Genomic DNA, 22,510 nt, shown 5'->3' on the forward strand with positions numbered 1-22,510 from the left:
TACATATTTATTAAAATGAATCTTATTGAAAACAATGGCTGATGAGCTCATGTTCCTCCAGGAGGCATAAACATTTAAACTATCAATTTGATTGGAAAATGTTGTCACAGTTCATATAGTATTTGAAAAAAAAGCAAACAATGGCTGCCATAAAATATCAAATGGTTTGCACATGCACCAATGTTCCTATCCATTTGTGAAAAAAAAGAAGCATTGTTATTTAATGTAGTAACTAAGAACTGTGCAATTATCTTTCTCTATTGTCTCTTTCCCCAACCATGTTTTCATTTCTAACCTCCTCCCCCCCCCCCCCCCCCCCCTCACCCAGACAGTATCCCCAGACAGTTCTGGGGAACCCTCACTAGCTCAAGGGCTGGAAGGAAGTCTCCTCCAAGGCACGCCCTCTCTGTGGTAGCAGCAAATATTTTCTCTTCCTCTCTGGCTCTGAGTGCACTGAATGTCTTCAACAGTGAGGGGCACACACAATTCACAACACGATGACCTGGCCATTGGGCTATTCCTGCAAATATCATGTCAGTAAATCAGCTATGAAAACTCTAGGGCACATTCGGGATAGGTGAGACAAGCAGATATTCTATGCTCCTTAGGAGTATATTTTCAAATGCGTAAAAATAACATATACACATGTAAGTAGCATGCACTCACGGATATGCTGTTTTATAAATGTCATAAGTACTCGTGTATTTTCCATTTTGAGCATATATTTTACTGGCGAAAAGAGGAGTGGTCTAGGGACATTCCGGAGTGGAGTTCAGAAGTACGCATGGTAGTTGCTATTTTGTAAGAAATATTTGCGCATACATTACAAATTTGTTTGTACACTTTTACACCTGCTAACTGACTGGTGCAAGTGAAATCGGACTTGTCTGTTGTCTGCAGTTTTTGGATGGGAGATCTGGGTGAACTGGTAGGGGTTCAGGGCGAAATGCTGGTGGGTCTAAGTGAACTGGAAACAAACTCTGTAAATTGGCAAAAGTATCAGCAATCTGGTGATTTCAAGTACGCACACAAACAGTATGTGTGCATACTTTAAAAAATACCAGTCTGCGTATAAATCAGGATTATCATGCATATATGTAAATTTTTTAAATTTATTTTCAAATCTGTTTTATTGAATTTTCACATATTGTACAATAAAGACAAAAGAGAACGGTCAAAGCACATGAAGATGGTGTACTCTTCTCATCTTCACATGCTACTCAGTCATGGTATTATAAAATACAATTAATAGATTTAACGTCAACATTTTCAAACAAACAATCCATATACCTTCCTTTCCCCTTTATCTCCCACTCTCTCCCAACCCATGCTCTGGAACTTAGGCAACCATTTATGAAGCTCTGGAAACCATTCAGTTGGTATGACTCATATTATTCCTATTGTGTAATGTTTAGAAAAAGGCTACAAGCCCTATGGGTCAATGCTTGTATATAAAGATCCTAGACTTTCAAAAGAACTCTGCACCTAATGGTCAAATCAGTCTTCTCCTCATTCCATGGCGCATTACTGATGTACAGCTGTCTTCAGTGGTGTAACTGTGAGGCCTCCAGGAGCAGCCACTTTTGAAGGGTAGCTTTCTTTGCTAATAATAGGATTTTTTGCCCCCATAGCTTAATATGTTCATTGGGAAAAAGTGAGGTTCTGAAGCTCATCAAAAAGGACTTCCAAAGGAATTAGTGTCCTTATTACCCCCTGGATGTATCTCTGCATCCTTGTATAACTGAGCACGACCAGAACTGATGCCCCAAGATGCCCTGAGCATCTTGGCGTTTAGGACACTTGTCAGACTGAGATAATCCCATTGTACAAGCATGAGCACTAGGTATATAAGCTCTCATCAAAAATTTATATTGAGTTTCCCGGAGTCCCACATTAGACATGAGAGAGCGAAGTCTAGAAAATAATTTTGCATAATTATCCAATAAAATATCTGTATCAATCACCTGTTTCAACCCCCAAATAATACTATCATACTCAATAATAATAATTTATACAAATAACAAATGGTATTTCGGTCCGGCTCTTCCAGATCAAATATCTCAGAAAGTATTTCCTGATTTCTATGAGTTAGATCAAGTAAATCCAAGGACTGCATATAACGCCTAATTTGGAGATATGCATAGAATTGTTTATTGTCCAAGTCAGAGGAATTTTTAAAATTCTTGAAATGACAAGCTCTCATCAGACTCATTTAATAAGTGTGCTAATACCTGTATACTAATATTGCCGCACTCTTTAATTAAACACTCTACATTGAAAACCCAGGGCAAAGTCCCTGTTACCTTCTATAAGTAAATAATGTGATATTCTACAACTTAATAGGGATGTGCATTCATTTGCAATGAAATAGGAAATAGAGACGATATTTCCTATTTCATTGCGTTTCAGGGGGCCAACGAAACGATAAGAAAACCCACTAAATTTTGTGTGGTTTTCTTATCGTTTTTGGGGGGGGAGAAAGGGCACATTAAACAAAAAAAACCCCAAACCCACCCAACCCTTCAAATTTAATTAATTGCAACCCCCCACCCCAAGACTTACCGAATGTCCCTGGTGGTCCAGCGGGGTCTCGGGAGCGATCTCTCCCTCTTGGGTCATTGGCTGCCACTAATCAAAATGGCACCGATGGCCCTTTGCCCTTACCATATGACAGGGGCTATCGGTGCCATTGGTCAGCCTCTGTCACATGGTAGGAGCAATGGATGGCCCGCGCCATTTTTAGGAGGAGTCTGAAATAAATGCTTAGGAGGAGTCTGAAATAAATCTGCTTGGGCAGCAATATAATTTGAAATAATCTGATTCTGCCTGTTAATGACAATGGGTAGTCCATCCAAGTTTGCACCTTTTGTTTAGTTTTGTCCAATAAACATTAATCTTTTTTAATTGGGATATATCTTTATGCAAGCGAACCTCCAAGTACTTTAGCGATCTTTTGACCTTTGCATTGCGAAATCAGATCCACATATTTCTACCACTTCCTCTCTCATTGGCAGTGCCTCCAACTTCTCCAAATTTAACTTTAAACCTGCTAATCTGCCCCAACTAAGAATTCCTTTCTTTATTTTATTTTTTCAACTCTTTATTTATACATTTTCACAAAATACAAGCAAATATCATAACTTGTAACATAAGAGATATTATTAGAATGAAAATACATTATAAGATGTTATATTTTTTAAGTGCATAAAATATATAAGGTAGATTTTTTAAAAACGTGCAGGCGTCCATGTGCATGTGGTTCCCGGCGCGCACATGGATGTGGCTTTTTTCTAACATGTGAGCGTTGGCAAATACATGTTATAAAATATGATTCTTGCACGCACATGCGTGCCGGATTTCAGTGTCCGCATGCACATGTAGCCTACCCTGCACGCAACATGGGGGTATTTTAAAAAAATAAGAATGGCGACCTGAGTAGGGTTATCCCAGTTCCCTCCCAGTCGGCTCCAATTAAGGAGATGACTGGGAGGGAACTTCCCTATCCCCCTAACTACCCTTCCTACCTTTTCCCCTCTCCTCCCCGACCCCTAACCCTACCTAGCTAGTTAAAAGTTTTTTGTTTTAATACTTACTGCTTCTTTGGAGCAGAAGTAACTTCCACATGCGGATTAATGGCCACTGTCCCAGTCGGCCCCCTCCCCACCCAGATCCCACCCCCATGGCCCGCCCCTTTTGCATGGCCCGGCACTTCTGCGTACCGGGAGATATGCGCATGGCCAGGCCATTTCTAAAATGCGCTCGGCACTTGCACGGCCCAGCCACGTGCGTATCCCCCGGGTTGTATGAGCGCGGGCTTTGTAAAATTTGGGTATGCCTATATGTGTACAAAATAAGTAGAGAAAGTATGGGGGGGTTTTGCATTGGAAATATTCATGCATACTGAAACATAAACCTGCACTTTTGTAGCAGAATTACGTAGTATTTGATTAACTGAGCATAAATCTCCATGAGTCCATTCACTTATGCACGTAAATACTGTACTTTGGATAGGTTGGAAAGTTAGGCTCCCTGGTTCTTTCCTGGCGAGGGAGTGGGTTTAGGTTTGAAAGTCAGACTCCCTGGTTCTTTTCTCATGGTGGAGGGGGAGGGAGGAGAGCAAGAGTCAGTCTTTAAAGGCCTTAGACATTTGGAAGTTTCATACAAACATCCCAGCAAGAAAATACACATTACCGCTGTGTACAAGGCAATTCAAAAAAGTGGAATATAATTGTTTTAAATAAATAAACGTATAACGTTTAAAAAGGAGATAGAGCAGCTTTTAAACTAGAATCAGGGGAGAAAGCCAACAGTCGCTCAGCAGTGCATGGTTCAGAAGGAGATGTCTTCAAAAGATACTAATGAAACAGGAGAGTTAGGACATCCAAACAGAGAGGTTCCATTAAAAGCAAAAGTAGTCCATGTGCCTATAAGAAAAAAATCACCTGAACTAAAGGTTATTAATACAAACAAAAAACACACTTTGAAATGTCTGTATGCCAATGCCAGAAGTCTATGAAATAAGATGGAAGAGTTAGAGTGTATAGCAGAGAATGATGAGATGAACCTAATTGGCATCTCAGAAATTTGGTGGATTGAGGATAACCAATGGGACAGTGCTGTACCAGGGTTCAAACTATATCACAATGATAGAGAGGTTCAACTTAGTGAGGGGAGTGGTGCTTTATGTCCAAGAGGGGGCAGAGTCTAACAAGATATAGATCATACAAGAGACTAAATGCACAGAAGTTCCAAGTGTGTGGGTAAGAGTACAGTGATAGGAGTATTCTACAGTTCATCTGGCCAAAATGATGAGATGGACATGGACAATGAAATGCTAATAGAAATCAGGGAAGCTAACCAAATTGGCAGTGCAGTAATAATGGGAGATTTCAATTATCAAGAAACCACAATGAGCAAGTACTGCACCTTAAGCGATATCACAGAGTACAGATAGTGCAGGTGAATGTTCAATCCTGACAAAATATTCCAAAAGTCATATAAAGCAAAAAGTGTTTTATTCTTTCAATATGGCAACTCCACAAATTTATGCAGGCATCAGCTTAATGGCGTCCCCCGACACGGTCCCGTGTTTCGCCGCGGGCTGCATCGGGGGGGATCGCCAACTCAGGAATTCACACAAAAGCTGTAACATGGAAAATAAAATAAGTGTCAGGATTGTGAGGGGACTTACAACCGACCATGATACAATAATTTACACATACCTGATCAAAGCATTCAGAAAGTAACGGGAGCGCAATGCCCTTCTAAAATGACAGGTATTTAAAGATGACAGCTGGCGCCAAAACTACGGGAGAGACAACCACGTGAGTCAAAAGGACTCCATTCATTGGCTGCCGTTCCTGTAGTGCACCAAAGCAGTACCTAAAGCAGCCTACCCTGCTAGTAGGTGTTGTTTTAAGTAAATAGAAACCATTCGATTTCACGATTTAAACCTTTTGGGGACACTGTATCCAGGGTAAAGATCCAACGTTGTTCAATCCTGCCTAGTATCTCAGCATAATTACCCCCCCGTGCAGGCCGTCGAAGAACCTCAATAACACAGAATGAAAGGTCTGAAAGCGAATGTGATTTGTTAATCCAATGATCAACTAAGGGTTCTTTTTCCCGCTGCAAACGGATGTTAGAGCAATGCTCTATGATCCGAGTCTTTACCATACGGGCAGTCTTCCCAACGTACACTAAAGAGCAAGGGCAACTGATCATATACACTACTCCTGATGTGGTACAATCCGAGTGAAAACGCAGTTGGAACCTTCTGCCAGTGGACGGATGACTCACACAGGTGGTAACCCTCGTATAAGTACATACTGTGCAATGGCCGCACGGATAGTGGCCGGGGTTATTAATAGGATCCTGAGGTACTGGGAAGTCCGCATGAATCAGTTTATCACGTAAATTTTTTCCCCGACGGAAAGTGAACCTGAGGGGATCAGTAAACAGCGTATTTAAAGATAAAGCCTCCCAGTGTCTCCGGATCATATGGGAGATCGGCCGGCTCAGGGTGGAAAAAGGTAGGATGAAATTTGTAACCGACGAGTCAGAATGCCGCGATGGGGTAAATAGCAAGTCCCTGTTGGTATATAAAGCTCGTTTCATTGCTTTTTTGACTACAGCTTTAGGGTACCCTCTTGACATGAAACGAGATGACATCTCATGGGCTTTAGCTAAAAATTCCCTATGAGTAGTGCATAGTCTACGCAGCCTAAAAAATTGGCCCATGGGAATATTCCTACGAAGTGCACTGGGGTGACAACTCTGAAAAGATAACAAAGTGTTCCGGTCAGTCTCTTTCCGAAAGATGGTAGTGAAAAAACGATCGTCCTCAACCGATACCAGCACATCTAAAAAAGCAATTTGAGAGCGATGTGTACAAAAGTTAAACTGAAGATTAGGGTTACTTGCATTGAGATAGTCAATAAACATAAACAGTTGAACCTCTGTGCCTGCCCATAATAAAAATATGTCATCAATGTAGCGAAGCCATAATGTGACATTTTGGAAACCCTCAGCAGAGTACACGAATGAATTTTCAAATTCTGCCACATAAAGGCAGGCAAGGCTCGGCGCCATGGTGGCGCCCATAGCTGTCCCTTTAATTTGGAGGTAAAATGAATCATTAAAGCGAAAAAAAATTTTAGTGAGTGCCAATGTGGCTAAAGCGGTTAGAAAGGAGGTAGGAATACGTTGAGGGCCAGCCCGAGAGTCCAAAACTTTTTCAATAACCCGTAAGGCATCGGATTGAGGAATGCTGGTATAGAGGGAAGCTATGTCAAGTGTAACAAAAAGAAATGGTTCTTGGGGAACCGGTGTTTGATCTAACAAAGTAATGAAGTGTGACGAATCCCTCACATATGACCTAATATTTGGTATAAAAGGTTTTAGGAACAGGTCTACGAATTGGGACAGGGGTTCTAAAATAGAACCAATCCCTGCCACAATGGGGCGACCTGGGGGGTCCTGAAGACTTTTATGCACTTTCGGGAGAGTGTAGAAAACCGGAGTGATACAGCATGATGGTAAAAGGAATTTGGCCTCCCGAGATGTTAGGATGTGGCGATCTACTGCCTCTTCCACCACATGTTTTATCTGCTGGTATAACTGCGGAGATGGGTCGGCTGATAAGGGAAGGTAGAAAGAAGTGTCACTCAATTGCCTCAGGACTTCAGATGAATATCGTGATCTATCCTGCACTACGATACCGCCGCCCTTATCAGCTGGTTTAATGACTATAGTAGGGTCATTCTGAAGGGATAACACCGCCTGGAATTCAGGTTTAGAAAGATTAAACTTAGTATATTGTTGACTTGCTGCCAGCTTTGTTAAGTCTTGGTCCACTAAGCGTTCAAAAGCCAGAATAAGGGGATCAACTGGACCTGGTGGAAGCCACCGGGATTTCGGACGGACTACAGAGAAATCAGTGCCAGGCGCGGTATCAGAAAAAAATGATTTGATCTTCAGCAAACGGATAAATCTGTGGAGATGTACTTTCAGGTCAAACAAATTACATTTAACCGTAGGTACAAAAGATAAACCTTTGCTTAACAATACTAATTCAGTGGGAGAGAGCAAACGTGAAGACAGATTAAATACTGCAGATGTATCTAAATCCATGGGTCTGAGACCGCGTGGGTCGCTCTGGTAGTCCGTGGGGGAAAATGTTGCTGTTGCTGCTGCTGTTGCGGCCGACCTCGTGATCGAGTGGAGCGCTGAGTCTTGGATGATGGACCGGGATCTGGAGGACGTTGGCCGGAGTCTAAAAAAGATGCCGCAATCGAAGCATAACGTGATGAGGCAGCAGAAGAGGATGAAGGTACTGCAGGAACAGGCTCCTTCCTTGGACGAATGGACTGCACATCTTCGCCGGATGAGTCGCCGGACGAATCGTGTGCAAACATGACTTTCGGTCCGGATTGAAGGCGGGGCTTGGCCATCCATTTATAGACAAACCCGGATTTATAATCGGTCTCGTCACGAATAAATTTCTGGTATTTCACCGTTTTAAGTTCCGTCCAAAATTTGGTGAGTTGTGTCTGAAATTCAGAATGCTCCTGATCGAAGGATTCAATAGATACAGAATGTTTAATAATGTCCAGATTTTTATTTAAATCCTCTTGAAGAGAAGCTTGAAGGGTTTTAGTGGTTTCAATAATCAATACCATCAAGTCTAAGGAGCACTTATTCAGTATCTGATTCCAGCGAGTGATAAAAGTGCAGTTGTCCGTATGTAAACGCGGCTCCTTTTGGACCCGAAGTCCCCGCGGAATCCGACGAACCCGGCAGTACTCTATAAGGGTTGCAGCATGGAGTTCTGCCCGAGTGAGGCGTTTTTGGATATCTATAACATCGGCCCAGGACACCTGGGGTGAGGACGCAGGAGGAGGATCATCGAAGAAAAGCTGGTCGGAAAGTACTGCATTAAGGTCTGCTTCTGAGTAACTGAAAGTCTGGTCGTCGGCTGCCATTTAAAGCCCAAAAGCCAAAGGTAATCCAAGACCAAGAAACCACAATGAGCAAGTACTGCACCTTAAGCGATATCACAGAGTACAGATAGTGCAGGTGAATGTTCAATCCTGACAAAATATTCCAAAAGTCATATAAAGCAAAAAGTGTTTTATTCTTTCAATATGGCAACTCCACAAATTTATGCAGGCATCAGCTTAATGGCGTCCCCCGACACGGTCCCGTGTTTCGCCGCGGGCTGCATCGGGGGGGATCGCCAACTCAGGAATTCACACAAAAGCTGTAACATGGAAAATAAAATAAGTGTCAGGATTGTGAGGGGACTTACAACCGACCATGATACAATAATTTACACATACCTGATCAAAGCATTCAGAAAGTAACGGGAGCGCAATGCCCTTCTAAAATGACAGGTATTTAAAGATGACAGCTGGCGCCAAAACTACGGGAGAGACAACCACGTGAGTCAAAAGGACTCCATTCATTGGCTGCCGTTCCTGTAGTGCACCAAAGCAGTACCTAAAGCAGCCTACCCTGCTAGTAGGTGTTGTTTTAAGTAAATAGAAACCATTCGATTTCACGATTTAAACCTTTTGGGGACACTGTATCCAGGGTAAAGATCCAACATTGTTCAATCCTGCCTAGTATCTCAGCATAATTACCCCCCCGTGCAGGCCATCGAACAACCTCAATAACACAGAATGAAAGGTCTGAAAGCGAATGTGATTTGTTAATCCAATGATCAACTAAGGGTTCTTTTTCCCGCTGCAAACGGATGTTAGAGCAATGCTCTATGATCCGAGTCTTTACCATACGGGCAGTCTTCCCAACGTACACTAAAGAGCAAGGGCAACTGATCATATACACTACTCCTGATGTGGTACAATCCGAGTGAAAACGCAGTTGGAACCTTCAATTATCCCAATATTTACTGGGTAAATAATTAAATATAACATCAGGACATACTAGAGAGATAAGGTTCCTGGATAAAATAAATGACTGCTTCATGGAACAATTGTTTCAGAAACCGACGAGAAAGGCAGCTATTTTAGATCTAATTCTTAGTAGAACACAGGATTTTGTAAGAGAGGTAACAGTGGTGGGGCCACTTGGCAATAGTGATCATAACATGAACAAATTTGAACTAATGTCTGGAAGGGGGACAATAAGTAAATCTACAGCTCTAGCACTAAACTTTCAAAAGGGAAACTTTAATTAAATGAGGAAAATAGAAAAAAACTGAAAGGAAGGACACGGTTTAAAAATACCATCTTAGAAGCGCAGTCCAGATGTATTCCATGCATTAAGAAAGGTGGAAGGAAGGCCAAACCATTACTGGCATGGTTAAAAGATGTTATTTTAGCCAAAAACATTCCTTCAAAAATTGGAAGCATCCATCAAAGAAAATAGGAAAAAGTATAAATATTGTTAAGTTAAATGTAAAACATTGATAAGACAGGCTAAGAGATAATTTGAAATGAAGTTAGCCGTAGAGGCAAAAACTCATAATAAAAACTTTAAAAAATATATCCAAATCATGAAGCCTGTGAGTGAGTCGGTTGGACTGTTAGATGATCAAGTAGTTAAAGAGGCTCTTAGGGAAGATAAGGCCATCACGGAAAGATTAAATGAATTCTATAATTCCATGTTTACTAATGAGGATGTTAGGGAGATACCAGTTCCAGACATGATTTTCAAGGGTGATGATTCGGATGAACTGAACCAAGTCACGGTGAACCTAGAAGATATAGGAGGCCAGATTGCCAAACTAAAGAGTAGGAAATCACCTGGACCACCTGTTTTCATAGTGCAGACTCCTGTGGTCTAGCAGCACTATACTGGAAAAATCTCTTGCACTTGCAGAATGAGTTCCTTCACACAGTAGCTCTGAAGCAGTGGTTCACTACTGGCAATCCTCTCTTTGACTCCAGTAAGATGAACTCCATTTCTTATAATTCAGACATTAAGAACATCTCTGAAAGCAAAAGAGGAATATGGGACGAATTCCCCACTTCCTTAAGATCTTCTTCCGTCACTTCCCTCTCAAGATCCCTCCTTGGATCCCAAAAAACGCTCCTAAGTCATAGGGCCTGGGAACCACACCCTTGTATCCCAGCCACCCTCTTATGATGGAAGACTGGAAGAACAGAACCCGAGCCAGAGTGAATTTTGATGAGCACACCCTATCAAGACACCTCCTATTGGGGAGAGTCAAGGAACCATATGCATTCACATTCTCTGATCTCATGTATTCAGCATCTTTGACGTCTTTAATAAGGGATACTTTGGTGACACCCTTACAGCAGTGAAAGAAGAGTGAATAATGTCCATTACCACCAAGGGAATTCTGTGTATCCTCCCCCATGTATCAAATGCCCTAGTTCCTCTCTACACTGTAGTACACATCCTAGTGTACATTGCTTTCTGTTCCTAGCCTGACGCTTTCATTTTCAGACACTTATTTTAAGCCACCATACAACTTTTTTTCTCTAGCAGAGAAAAAAGCTCTTGTACAGTGTATCTAAGGACTGAACTCTGGTGTTTGTTGGATGACACATGCATTTGCTACTTTGCATGTCTGTGTTGCTGGCTGTAGACACTTCTTGGATCCATTTTCTTGGAGTGTATCCTAGTCTTCTTCCAGCTTCTCTAGCATATACCAGTGACAAGTGTGGTGAAACAGTTACTGACAAAATGATAGGTAAAGTCTTGCTGCTTAATCCTTGAAACACTAATGCCTACCAGTGCTCAAGTCAACCTGTGCCTCACTTCCAGGTTAACCCTTTCTTAGCAAGCTGCATGGCTCCCCATGTTGGGGAGCCATGCAGCTTGCTAAGAAACTTTTCCCCAGGAGTATGGATGAGCTAATGCCCATTCTGATGCCTCCAGAGCCACGCTTTAAAGGGGCTAAATGGCCTGAAGTATACACACACACACACACCGCCCGACTCGGCACCAAATCCCTTAAAATCCCCTGTCCCACACTCTCCATCGCCCCTTGAGGCAGCCCAAATGTTAAAAAATAAGCATTTTGCAAGTTTTACTCCCAGTGCATTGCTCATGCTCCATGTCGTCCCCAAACCTCTCCCCCCTGTAGATCCCTCCCCCCAACCCATAATCCCCACCCCTTTAAGTACCTGCAAGTCTCTGATGGACTAGTGGGGCTCAAAGTTCCCCTCAGTTGCCCTTGAAAAAAAATGGAGCCAGCCAGCCAGATTTCCACTTATGTCCCCCTTAGACTGTAAGCCTTCCATCTGCAGTACCTGAACATAATCTGCTTTGAAGTGGCATGAAAGGCAGAATGTTAAAAAAAAAAATGAAAGTCTCCCTGGTTAATAATGGTTTAGAGTCTTTTCCTTCAAGAACTTGTCCAGACCCTTTTTGAACCCTGCTACACTGACTGCTTTTACCACCGAAGAGCCGCTAAACAGCCGCACCCCGTAGCAGAGGAGACGCCCAGGTACTTGCACCTTAGGACATTTTATGCTCAGCTTCTAACTCCCTCTTCCATTTAAACTCGGTGCAAGGAAGGAAAACATTGATGGGCACTAATACTCGCTCTTACACTCCTGGCATTGTTTGGTGGGGGGAGTAACACTGTCTTCCCCTAGTATCCAGAAATCCAAGCCATACAGGTGTCAACACTCAGCCACCTGAAGGATTAACTCAATCTAACGCCTTGTGCATGTATTTATAAGCAGAAATGCTTGGGCCTTTATCCATTTGCCTACCTTTGGTAGGATTTGCCATGTCTTTAGGATGTCACTCAGATTATTTGGTTTTCCTGTTATGGGCAGAAGAACCCTGCACCATATCTGATGTTAAAAGACGGGCTCCCCAGGTCCATATATTTCAGTTGACAGAGAGCTTTGGGCCAGACACACCTTCGTGGTTTTAACCTTCCCAGGGCCTCCAGCTTTTGTTAAACGGAGGTGCTCTCTCTGGACCTGATTTATGAAAGCTTTTCTCCATTTTTTTATCCTTGTACCTGTGGGAAGAACCATTTTTTTTTTGCCAAACCGGGTGTTTATTGCTTGTGCTCTTGCCCTCAGCAGTCCTTCCTGTCCCACTCTGCATTGTTGGGACACTGGATACATACGGCACAGTGCTGTGATGCCTGCGGCCTCAGACCCTTCTCTACAAACTCTCCTCTGTCCAGGAAACAGCCAAGCAGCCCCGCATTTTGAAAGGTAAAAAACTGGGATAATGAATGATAGCTAATTTAACAGGATACCCCTCTCTCAAAGTTAAAAAAAAAAAAAAACAGGTTGATTGGAAGAAGAAATATCTTTATTTTCTATCGTCTTTACAAAATCTTTTCCACATTAGGACAAATTTAAACAAATCTAATATCTAAGAAAATTTCTGTTTGAATGTCATGGCTTTTTCTTTCCTGGGCCTTTCCCTTTTTCTTCCAGTTAACTAACCATTTGCCTGATTAATTGCAGCAGAGTTTTCAAAGCCTACTATTATTTGTTTATAGCCCCAAACTGGGGGGAGGGGGAGGAAGTGATGAAATGAGACATTCTTTTCTCATAGATAAATATTCAGTCATCATCATCCATGGCAGGAGGAGAAACGAATAAATGGCACCTAAGTCCAATTTTTAGTAAAATCTTCTTTTTTTTTTCATGAGTGTTGGCAAGGGGGGAGTCTTTCATCCTTTCAGTTTGTTTTCCAATTTATCTCAAACGATTTTTTTTTTTTTTTTTGCATAAACTTTAATTTTAAGTAAATGATAGCTCTGAAACAATTTAACTCGCAAATATGCGCGGTATGTGAATGGAAAGCTTAAAAAAAAAAAAAAAAACGTTCACATCATTAGAGCAGTACGGCATTCAGTGGTGAAAGAAATATGTCTGGGGTTGGAGAGGAGAATACCTACTCTAACCAATTAAATGTGCAGAAGGAGTTCCACTGCATGTATACGTTTTTAGCCAGGTTAAAAAAGAGAAAAAAAAAGTTTTCCCCCCGGTGGGAGGGGTGGGTGAAGGCTTTAGGTCAGAGGAGTAAAATAGCCCTCATGCATAGGATTTCCAAAAGTATGTGCACTATTTCCTCCTCCCTGCCACACTCACAAATAGCAGGTGCAAAGTATGAGGGAGCTTTGGAAAATCAGCAGCAGGCGACACGCGGTAAATGTATCCATGTAATCATAGTTTTTGCAGAGTTACAATAATCTTGTATGTCCCGCAGAAAAGCGGATTCTTTTACAGAGTTTGAGCTTTCCAGAACACAGATTCCGCCTTCTAGGGTCATGCCCATAGAAATGGGCCTGTGTGGTCTCAATAGCTCATCTCCTGCAGCATCTTTTGCTAATCCTTATGTTACCCCAATAAAAGTCATCACAGCCTTCAGCGTTCATAGAGAGAGAAAACTTTGCTTCAAGAGACTTAGCATGAAGTAAGTTTTAAATAGGTAAAAAAGAAAAACACACATCAGTTCTTTATAGTACATTTTTCTCAAGTTATTTTGGAGACCACTTCATTGTGTTGCCTTTGCTTATTACAGATCTTGCATTTAAGATGTCTTCTTTTTAGAATAATTCAGGGAATTAATTTCAGGAATCAGGTGGTGCATGGAAGATGTATTTGCTTTAGAAGATGCTGAACTAGTTTGTTAGTTCAGGTCACCATTTTTATTCACCAGTTACATTTTATAGTTTTTTTAATAAATTTTATGCAGATCTAAACTTTATTCAATTTCCAGATAATTCATTTAATTATATACTTACATAAGAACACCACACATATATACAAAGGTTTGTGCAGACTGGTGTGCAGGAAGTTTTTCAAGAAAAAAATGTGTCATTTTGTTACAGTAGGCTGCAGCAAACTAGTAAAAAAATGAAAATGCAAAGAGAAAAGCTATATATTAATAGGTGTGTATGGCTTTGTTACGTAGTATTCTTTACACCTCTTCTTACACATCTCTGCTAAGTGTTTTCAGTGGGTGAAAGGCCATATAACACTGTACATATATCCCAGAATGAGATGTCTGCAGCATTTTTGTACATTTGAAAAAGTCACCAAATGTTTTGACCATTTGCGAGCTATCAAATGTTTTTCACATATGGATAAATCACACATGTGTATGATATACACTTATGGGTCTGTGTACATTTAGCATGCACCCAGAATAGCAAGCTATGCACTAAGACCCTAGTTTGCACGCTAGATCGGGGTCAGATGACATTAGTGGTTGCACACTGAAATTAGCACGTACCCACCTGTATATGAAGGAATATCAGATGCAAATTAGGCTTGGGCAGGCGCACAGTAAATAGCATGGCATATCCTCCTTCACCCACTATTTACCATGCCTGCTAAAGCCTAAAAGTTAACATCTGTCTCGGATCAGTTGCTGCATCTCAAAATCCACCATGCTCACCAACCCAAAATGAAAGTGCCAGTTTGCATAGGGATTTTGTGCCCCCCAAACCCGCTTCCCATGAAGAATGCAGTCTCTGCTATCAAGGTAGAGTCCTCTTCAATCAAAAGCATCCCTCCCCTTATCAAGGCTGAGCACTCCTTCATCACAGCATTCTCCCCATCAAAGGCAATTCCCCACCACATGCATACACACACAGACACATCGAGGCTGTACTCACTCCAGGCCTATCTCCCCATCAAGATCAGGCCAAAAGCCCTTTGGAATGATTCCTGAAAATTCCAAAGGGTCCCACTCTTCACCTGCAGAAGGGACTGGACAGCTCTTCTGCTGGCACTGCTGCACGTTTTGAAATGACACTGCCTAGTGGCACGTTACCATTATTTGTATTGCTGTTACATAACATAACACATTCTGGAGGGGCTGGGTGGTTGAGAGGACAGTTTGGGGGATGAAATCCCTATTGCTCACCTGCCCTTTCACTTTAGGCTCGAAAGGTCAGGGATTTGCAAACCCAGCATGTGCAAGCTAATTTTGTGCATCCACTAGAGAGACTTCATTTTCACAGGTGCACAAAAAATAGTAAGGAAGATCATGTTATGTGGGCTTTTTAGCATGTAATTGCCTAAGTCCCTTAATGTCAAAAAATGTTAGGTTTTTTTTTCATTGGTTAAATTAAATTTTATATTGATTGGAAATTAATTTCTAATTGTATAACTACCTTATCATGGAACAACAGTAAAATATTTGAAGTCTAAAACATACTTTCTGTGTAGTTATCTTGGTAAACAATTTCAGATCAAGCATTGCAGACAAATACAAAAGGGCTTGTTTATTAAAGTTTTGTGCCGCTGTCTTCCGTGGTGATAACACAGGGAGGTTTTCCCTTGAGAAATCCAGTGCAACTACTGTACTGGAGCATGACTGTCAGAAAACTTTAATAAATGAGTCCCAAAGGATCCCTAGCCATGGAGAAACATGAGTAAAACCTGCAGATCCTGTAAGGTCTGTGGTGTTGCAATAGATTAGGGAAAATGGGTCTGTATGTGTCATCAGTTCCTATGTTTTTTTGTTACTTACTAGCTTAATATCTTTGTAGCATCAGAATTCTCTAAATGCAGTTGTAGAAATAAGGGTAAAAAAAACAAGCTGTAGGTTGACATGTTTTTATTGGACTAATTTAGTACAATCATTAGGGAGGACAACTCCAATAAAAAGATCTCACCTACAGGTGGTTTTTCGACCCTTATTTCTACATATCCAAATGTAACTAACATGGTAACCATAATATTGTGCTGTAAATCCACTTCAGATATTATATTGATTCTATCGCATAATAAGGTAATTGAAGAAAAAGCAGTAGATTAGGTCCTTTGAATACTTACCAAGGTCAAATGCAAACATAAAAAGGTAGATTTTAAAAGGAGCACATTCGCACACGGTTCCCGACATGCGTACACGGACACGATCATTTTATAACATGTGCACGACTCACACGGGCGGGGGAGAATATTCTAAAGTACATGCGGCGACGTGATCGGGCCTTTGCCCAGTTCCCTCCCAGTCTGCTCCAATTAAAGAGCGGACTGGGAGGGAACTTTCCTACCTCTAACCCTATCCTTCCTCCCTCTTCCCCTCTCTTCCTTGACTCCTAAATTAACCCTAACCTTCCCCATTTTCTTTTATTTTTATACTTACTGCTCCTCGGGAGCAGAAGCAAACTCTGCATGCCGGCCAGCTGCCGGTTCACACTTCCCCAGGACAGCAGCTAATGGCATTGTCCACGCCCGACCCCCGCTCCACACCTCCCCACCCAGCCCACACCCCCAGCCTGCCCCTTTTGCAGGGCCCGCCACTTCTGCGTGTAACAGGGGTTATGCGTGCGGCCGTGCCCATTCTAAAATGCTTGTGGTGCACGCAAGGCCCAGCCATGCACGTAACCCCAGTTTTTTATGTGCACGGTCCTTTTAAAATCGGGCCTGTAGCTTGTTAGTGTGTATATATGTGATCAAAAATACATACATATATATATATGTTTATACCTCCAATGTGAGCTCAGAAATTCCCATATTAGCAAAAAAAAAGTTTATGCAGTTATTAAATAGATTTCAAGGAAGAATGAAATAAAGATTCTTTATATTGCATTGGATTTCAGACTCAAATTGCAATATTGCTCTTCATCTTGTCAATGAGGTATGGGAGATATCACAAAGTCAGCAGTTTGTACAGGAACAATTTTCACAGTGGCTAAGAATACCCATCACAAAATCACTGTGACTATTACAGTCCTTGTAACACAGCTTGAAAAACAGCAGCGTTGAGACTTAATAAGAAAAACTGAATATACAGATTTCATGACAGGTGTATGCTGCAACGTGTAGGCTTGGTTCTGGCTGCCCCTAGCCCATTGGGGCAGACAGCTTCTGTAACCAACTTGTGCTGCCCACCCCACCCCCTTAACCCCAGTAAAAATGTTCAGTCCCATCTTTGTGAGCTAGCAGAAAGAACCAAAGCTTTATCCAATGGTCTCCCTCTATGTTCTCTCTTGCATATTTAACAGATGTATGGAGGTCAGCTGTTCTTTCAAAAACTTCCAAATTGTAAAGTGAAATTCATTTATGCGACGTTGTTAATAACACATGGAGGTAGGAAGGGTCATTTTCAAAGGGCACTTCTGTGGGTGAAGTTGTGCTTTTCCAGTAGCAATGGCCCTTTAGAAAATTGCACAGCCAATAGGAGTGTAAAATTGTGTGCTTACGCATTGTATGGCACAGGGGAGAGGCAAGCCAGGGGGCAGAGTCTGGGCGGGATAGGGACATGTGAGCATGCTTTTTCATTTTAAAATGTTTGTGCATAAATCATTTCGGCTAAACTATGCATGACAAATAGCAAGTATACTAATCCGGGTCCATTGTTTTGGCAAGACAATTTTCAAAGCAAACTTATGCATCTAAATCCCCTTTGAACACTGGTGTAACTTTTTTAGGGGTTTTCGCTGACTAACAAAAATTATCCCTTAAAAATGTATCTGTGGTCAGCCCATTGAAAATTTTGCGTTTTCAACAGTGATTGTTGGGGGGGGGGGTTTCTTGTATTTTTTTGTTTTTTCACTTGAAGGTGAATTTTAAAAGCCCGGCACGCACATTCATTAGGGGATGGGTGATTAAGACGGCTCACGCGCGCTGAGCAGATTTGAAAAGCCTCTGAGACACTTGCGTATCCAAAGTTTTCAAAAAGGGGGTGTGGTGTGGGCATGGTCGCTTCCAGGCGTAAACCGGAGATGTGCATATAAATACATACGCACCTGGGCACGCACCCAGATCTCCTGCCGTGTAAGTTTACATCTGCTGTGGAGGAGGTATAAGTTATAAAATAACAAAAATTAGGCAGATCGGCAGGGTTTTAAGGGTCGGGCATAACTGGGGAGAGTGAAGGCTATTAAACCAGGGGGGGTTTGGAGGACCTTGCCCCTTAACTGAGCAAACTAGGGATGTACTGGTTTAACTGGCAATGGCATTGGCACGCGCCACTTTTAAAATCCCTAAACGTATGCGGTAGAAATGGGATTTGCCTGCACATGCGCAAGCCCACTGTATATTTGGCGCACATGCGCGAGCATCAAGGCTGTTTTATCACGTACACACACGTGTGCACGCATCTTATAAAATGGCCACGCCCGCACGTTGGTTTGAAAATTAACGTCCCCGTGTAGATTTTCTGGCAGGCTGTCAGTTTCTTTTTGTTTTTGGGGAGGGGGGGGGGGGAGAACCATGCAGTTTTTCTCGCAAGATGACTTGAACTACCTTGATGATTGATTTGTGAGTACACCAGGGCATGTACCTTATTTGGCGGTTTCTGACTCGTCATTGGTTAGCGCACAAGTTCTCTGATCGGATTGGGGGGAGAGGGGGCATTGCACGAACAGGAGGTTTTTGCCTTATAGTTAAAGTGTTTGCATAAGAATGCATTTTATCCAAACACTTTGCCAATGTACTGTGAAAATAAATGGTTTAGCTTGGGATTTATATGTGACCACTGTTGTATAAATGCATATATACTGACAGATCCATGTATACACACTATATATATGTAATATATGTTTTATGTATAATGCCTATACATTTTAACAAATATATTTCTGTATTATGTGAGAAATTGAATTGTTATTTCTTAATGAAGTTGTAAATGCATAGAATTGGTTTTATTGTTAAACTGTGGATTTAATGATTTTACACAAAGGTTGTTTAAGTATATAATTTTTTTAATTTAATATATTTTATGTAAAAGCATGCCTGAAATTCTGGTTAGATCAGTGTTATTCTGTGATCTATAAACTGATAAAATGTATTAAACCCTATCTTATGAGCTATCATGAGCTATTTTTACAAAATTATGCATATTTCAGTATTGTTTTAAGTTGTTTACAACTAAAATGCATAAATTTAAAAGTGCATTCAATTTAAATAAAAAATCTAGATCAGCTTTACCGTCACTGAATTTAGAAATGTTCGAAAAGAGCCTTATGTTTGCAATTTTTAATACTCATGCAAGTAGGATAGCAATAGATTTATGAAATATTGGTCAGATTAAGTTTGTATGAATTTTAATCTGCTTTTTTTAAAAAATGTGAGTTTTAAAGCTGCTAATGCCTCTCTCTGTTTTGGAACTATATATTTTTGTATATATCCTTTTCTTTCTAGATTAAACCAGAGGCGAAAATGCATTGTGAATAGGTCAGTGGACCTTAGAATAAAAAAAGCCACCTGCATTATTGCAAGAAGTGTATGTGTATGTATGTACTGGGGGAGCAGGTACTCAAGAAGCATTTTTCTAATCTACAGTTCCATAGATGTAGGACAAAAGGCCCCTTTTATACTGTGAAGGAGAAAAATAAATGTTCAACTGCATACATCTTAAAAACTATTTCTGCCATTAGCGTGCATGGAGAAAATGCTTAGAACATGTGACCCAACGAGACTGTGTTTAGAAAATGGTTTCTCATTTTCTCAGCTCGGTTAACCCAAATTCTTTTTAACCTTTGGAGGGGGAATAGTGTAAACTGAACAATAGAATAGGAGATGTTTGTCAAAAAAAAAAAAATATATATATATATATTCATCCTAGTCCTACTAAAAAAAACATTTGGAGTATGTAGGAAGAGACTCTATCATAGATGCAGAATTAATGCTGTCTATTCCACAGATATGCTCAAACACATACATACCTTTTGTTTGCCCCCAACAGCCCCCAAAGCAAATACATTTACTCGTATTCTGGAGCACTGGCACAGTGTCACAGTTCCCTTTCCTTTATGTAAGGGTAATTTACAACAAACTCTTTCACACTGTCAGAAAAAGTAGAATAGCATAAACAAAGGTTTTTGGGTTTTTTTACTTCAACAGAGAGCTTTCCCCAAAATAAGTAAAGAACTTTCCCTTGCTTTTTTAAACAGTGGCTACAATTTTCCATGCTAAAGCCATTTATAACATACACACGGCTGCTCTTCCTGGCGATCACCCTTTCAAACCATTTTGGCCTAGGCCTAACACCTGCATGCTATCTAGCTTCCTATTCTGAGCCTAGTTTTATTTATCTCCACAGCTTTTAATCCCCCTCGCCCTCTCACATTCATTCAGGCACACCTCACTCACTCACACTTGCATGCCACCCGCTTTCTACGTGCATGTAAACTCTTTTACACATATACACCTCACATCCGTTCAAACAGCTTGTGTCCATGATGGGACTATGGATTCCAAGGGCTATAGGGGTATTAAGAGACATGCAGTGCTCGCATGCATCACCGCTACATTGGGCAAGCTGGACTCATTCACGCTGACGAACCTACAGCACTAGCCAGCACTACTGCACAAAATCATTTCTCAGCCACACAAGCTAATGTAGATTATATATATATAGAGAGAGAGAGAGAGTAGAACTCACATCCTTCTTCACAGCACACATAAAAGATGGTGCCTGATAGGGTGATTGATATATGGTGACCAAATTTTCAGCAACCGGCCATGATATTCAGGACATTCAGCAGAGCGTTCTGGGTGTGGAAGAGAATGAGATCTTGTGTGAGGTGATGTGAGGAAAGGGTGATGTGAGTATTGTAAGTGATGTTATGTCATTCTTTTTGTGTGTTTGTAGGCGACAATGATTGCCCCCTCTTGCCCTGGCTGTTATCTCCATTTCTACACTCATCTACAGGCTCAGAAGACTGCTACACCAGGGCAGTTATTGATTGTACGTTTGGCTTCCTGAAAACCCACTTCCACTGTGTGAACCACGTTACAGGCTTTTCTGCCACTAATTCCTGCCAAAGTGTGCAATGGCCATGAAATCCATTTTTCATGAGACATTCCCCTAATTCCTGCATAATATTTGTTGTGCTTTCCTTATAAATATAAAAGTGTTTTTGCACAATAAATGAAAGATTTCTATTTTTTTTTTATTTATCCTTGTTTCCCCATTGATTCCTATGGAGCAGGGGCCTGCAAGTGTTTCAGGCGATATTTGAATGAGGCAGTATAATGATTCAGAAAGTGTTTTTAGTTTCTTGCCTGTAGTTCAAGCTGACATCAAGCGCTTACTACACCTAGTTCCAGACATCGATATCAGAACAATTCTGTATATTAGGAACAGGGATAATGAGGCTTATCTTTACTGTAATGAAGCTGGTAATGTGTTATGTGATAAAGAATAGGAGCAGGTCTAAAAGCCTCAAGATATGTAGGGCCTCTGAATCATTTTATTAATATAGAATTTGAATATTTATATTCATCAAAATTGACAAGTATTTCTCTGCTGGAAATCTTTTGGGTGAATTGAGCCTTGATTTTGGATGACTTGAGCCATCTGAGTTTAGGGTACAACTCTATGGTGTATAACAGTGGTTCCCAACCCTGTCCTGGGGACCCCTTAGCCAGTCAGGTTTTCAGGATATCCACCGTGAATATGCATGAGAGAAAAGTAGTATGCACTGCCTCCATAACATGCACATTTTCCCTCATGCATATTCACGGTGGGTATCCTGAAAACCCGACTAGCTGGGGGAGTCTCCCAGGACAGGGTTGGGAACCACTGGTGTACAAGACCATCAGCAAATGCATTTGGAATCAAGAGATCTTGTAAACATGTGGAAATCCACTTTATACTAATCCTCAAACCCTCCCCTGCCCACTCCCAGTATCTTTCTATGTTCCACGTGGGTCACGATGCCGGGTAGCAGGGCGTGGCCTGGTAACTCACAGGAGGTGAATCCTTGAAATGATTTGTGAAGCCCTTCATCATACGTCCCCCATCTGTAGGTGTAAGTGTTTACACAAAGTTACATCTTTACAGTGGCAGCTCCTGCAGAAAACATTTTGCTTCAGAACCTTTTACTTGCAGTAATGGGCTCTGGGCACTAATTTGCCTGCATGAGATTGCCAAAATGTAAGGTGAGGATAGTGGAATCAGAGAGTGAGGTATAAATATCTCATATTTTGTTGTCAGAGCAGAATTATATCAGTATTTTAAAAGGTAATACATAGAAAAAGAGACTTGATGAATGTCCTGACTAAAAATGGAGAGGGCTCTCAGCTGTGGACCCAATTCTTTCAGATGATTGAAAATAACTTTATAAAAGGGCTCT

At 41.3% G+C, this 22,510-nt stretch overlaps 1 protein-coding gene across 2 annotated transcripts in view; it reads left to right on the forward strand.

Annotated features, from left to right (window-relative positions):
- Nucleotides 1-21,869, forward strand: part of HHIP (hedgehog interacting protein) — a 438,585-nt gene extending 416,716 nt beyond the window's left edge. Inside the window, exons 15-16 of one of the 2 annotated variants that reach the window (XM_029600180.1) lie at nt 19,572-19,604; nt 21,025-21,158. In XM_029600180.1, the coding sequence (XP_029456040.1) occupies nt 19,572-19,576 (5 nt within the window). In that variant the 3' untranslated portion in view covers nt 19,577-19,604; nt 21,025-21,158. Of the gene's footprint in view, nt 1-19,571; nt 19,605-21,024 lie in introns of both variants that reach the window. The other variant, XM_029600029.1, reaches the window with a different exon arrangement.
- Nucleotides 21,870-22,510: the final 641 nt, after the last annotated feature.

The sequence above is a fragment of the Rhinatrema bivittatum genome, chromosome 1 (assembly GCF_901001135.1).
Source record: "Rhinatrema bivittatum chromosome 1, aRhiBiv1.1, whole genome shotgun sequence".
Taxonomy (NCBI): Eukaryota; Metazoa; Chordata; class Amphibia; order Gymnophiona; family Rhinatrematidae; genus Rhinatrema; species Rhinatrema bivittatum.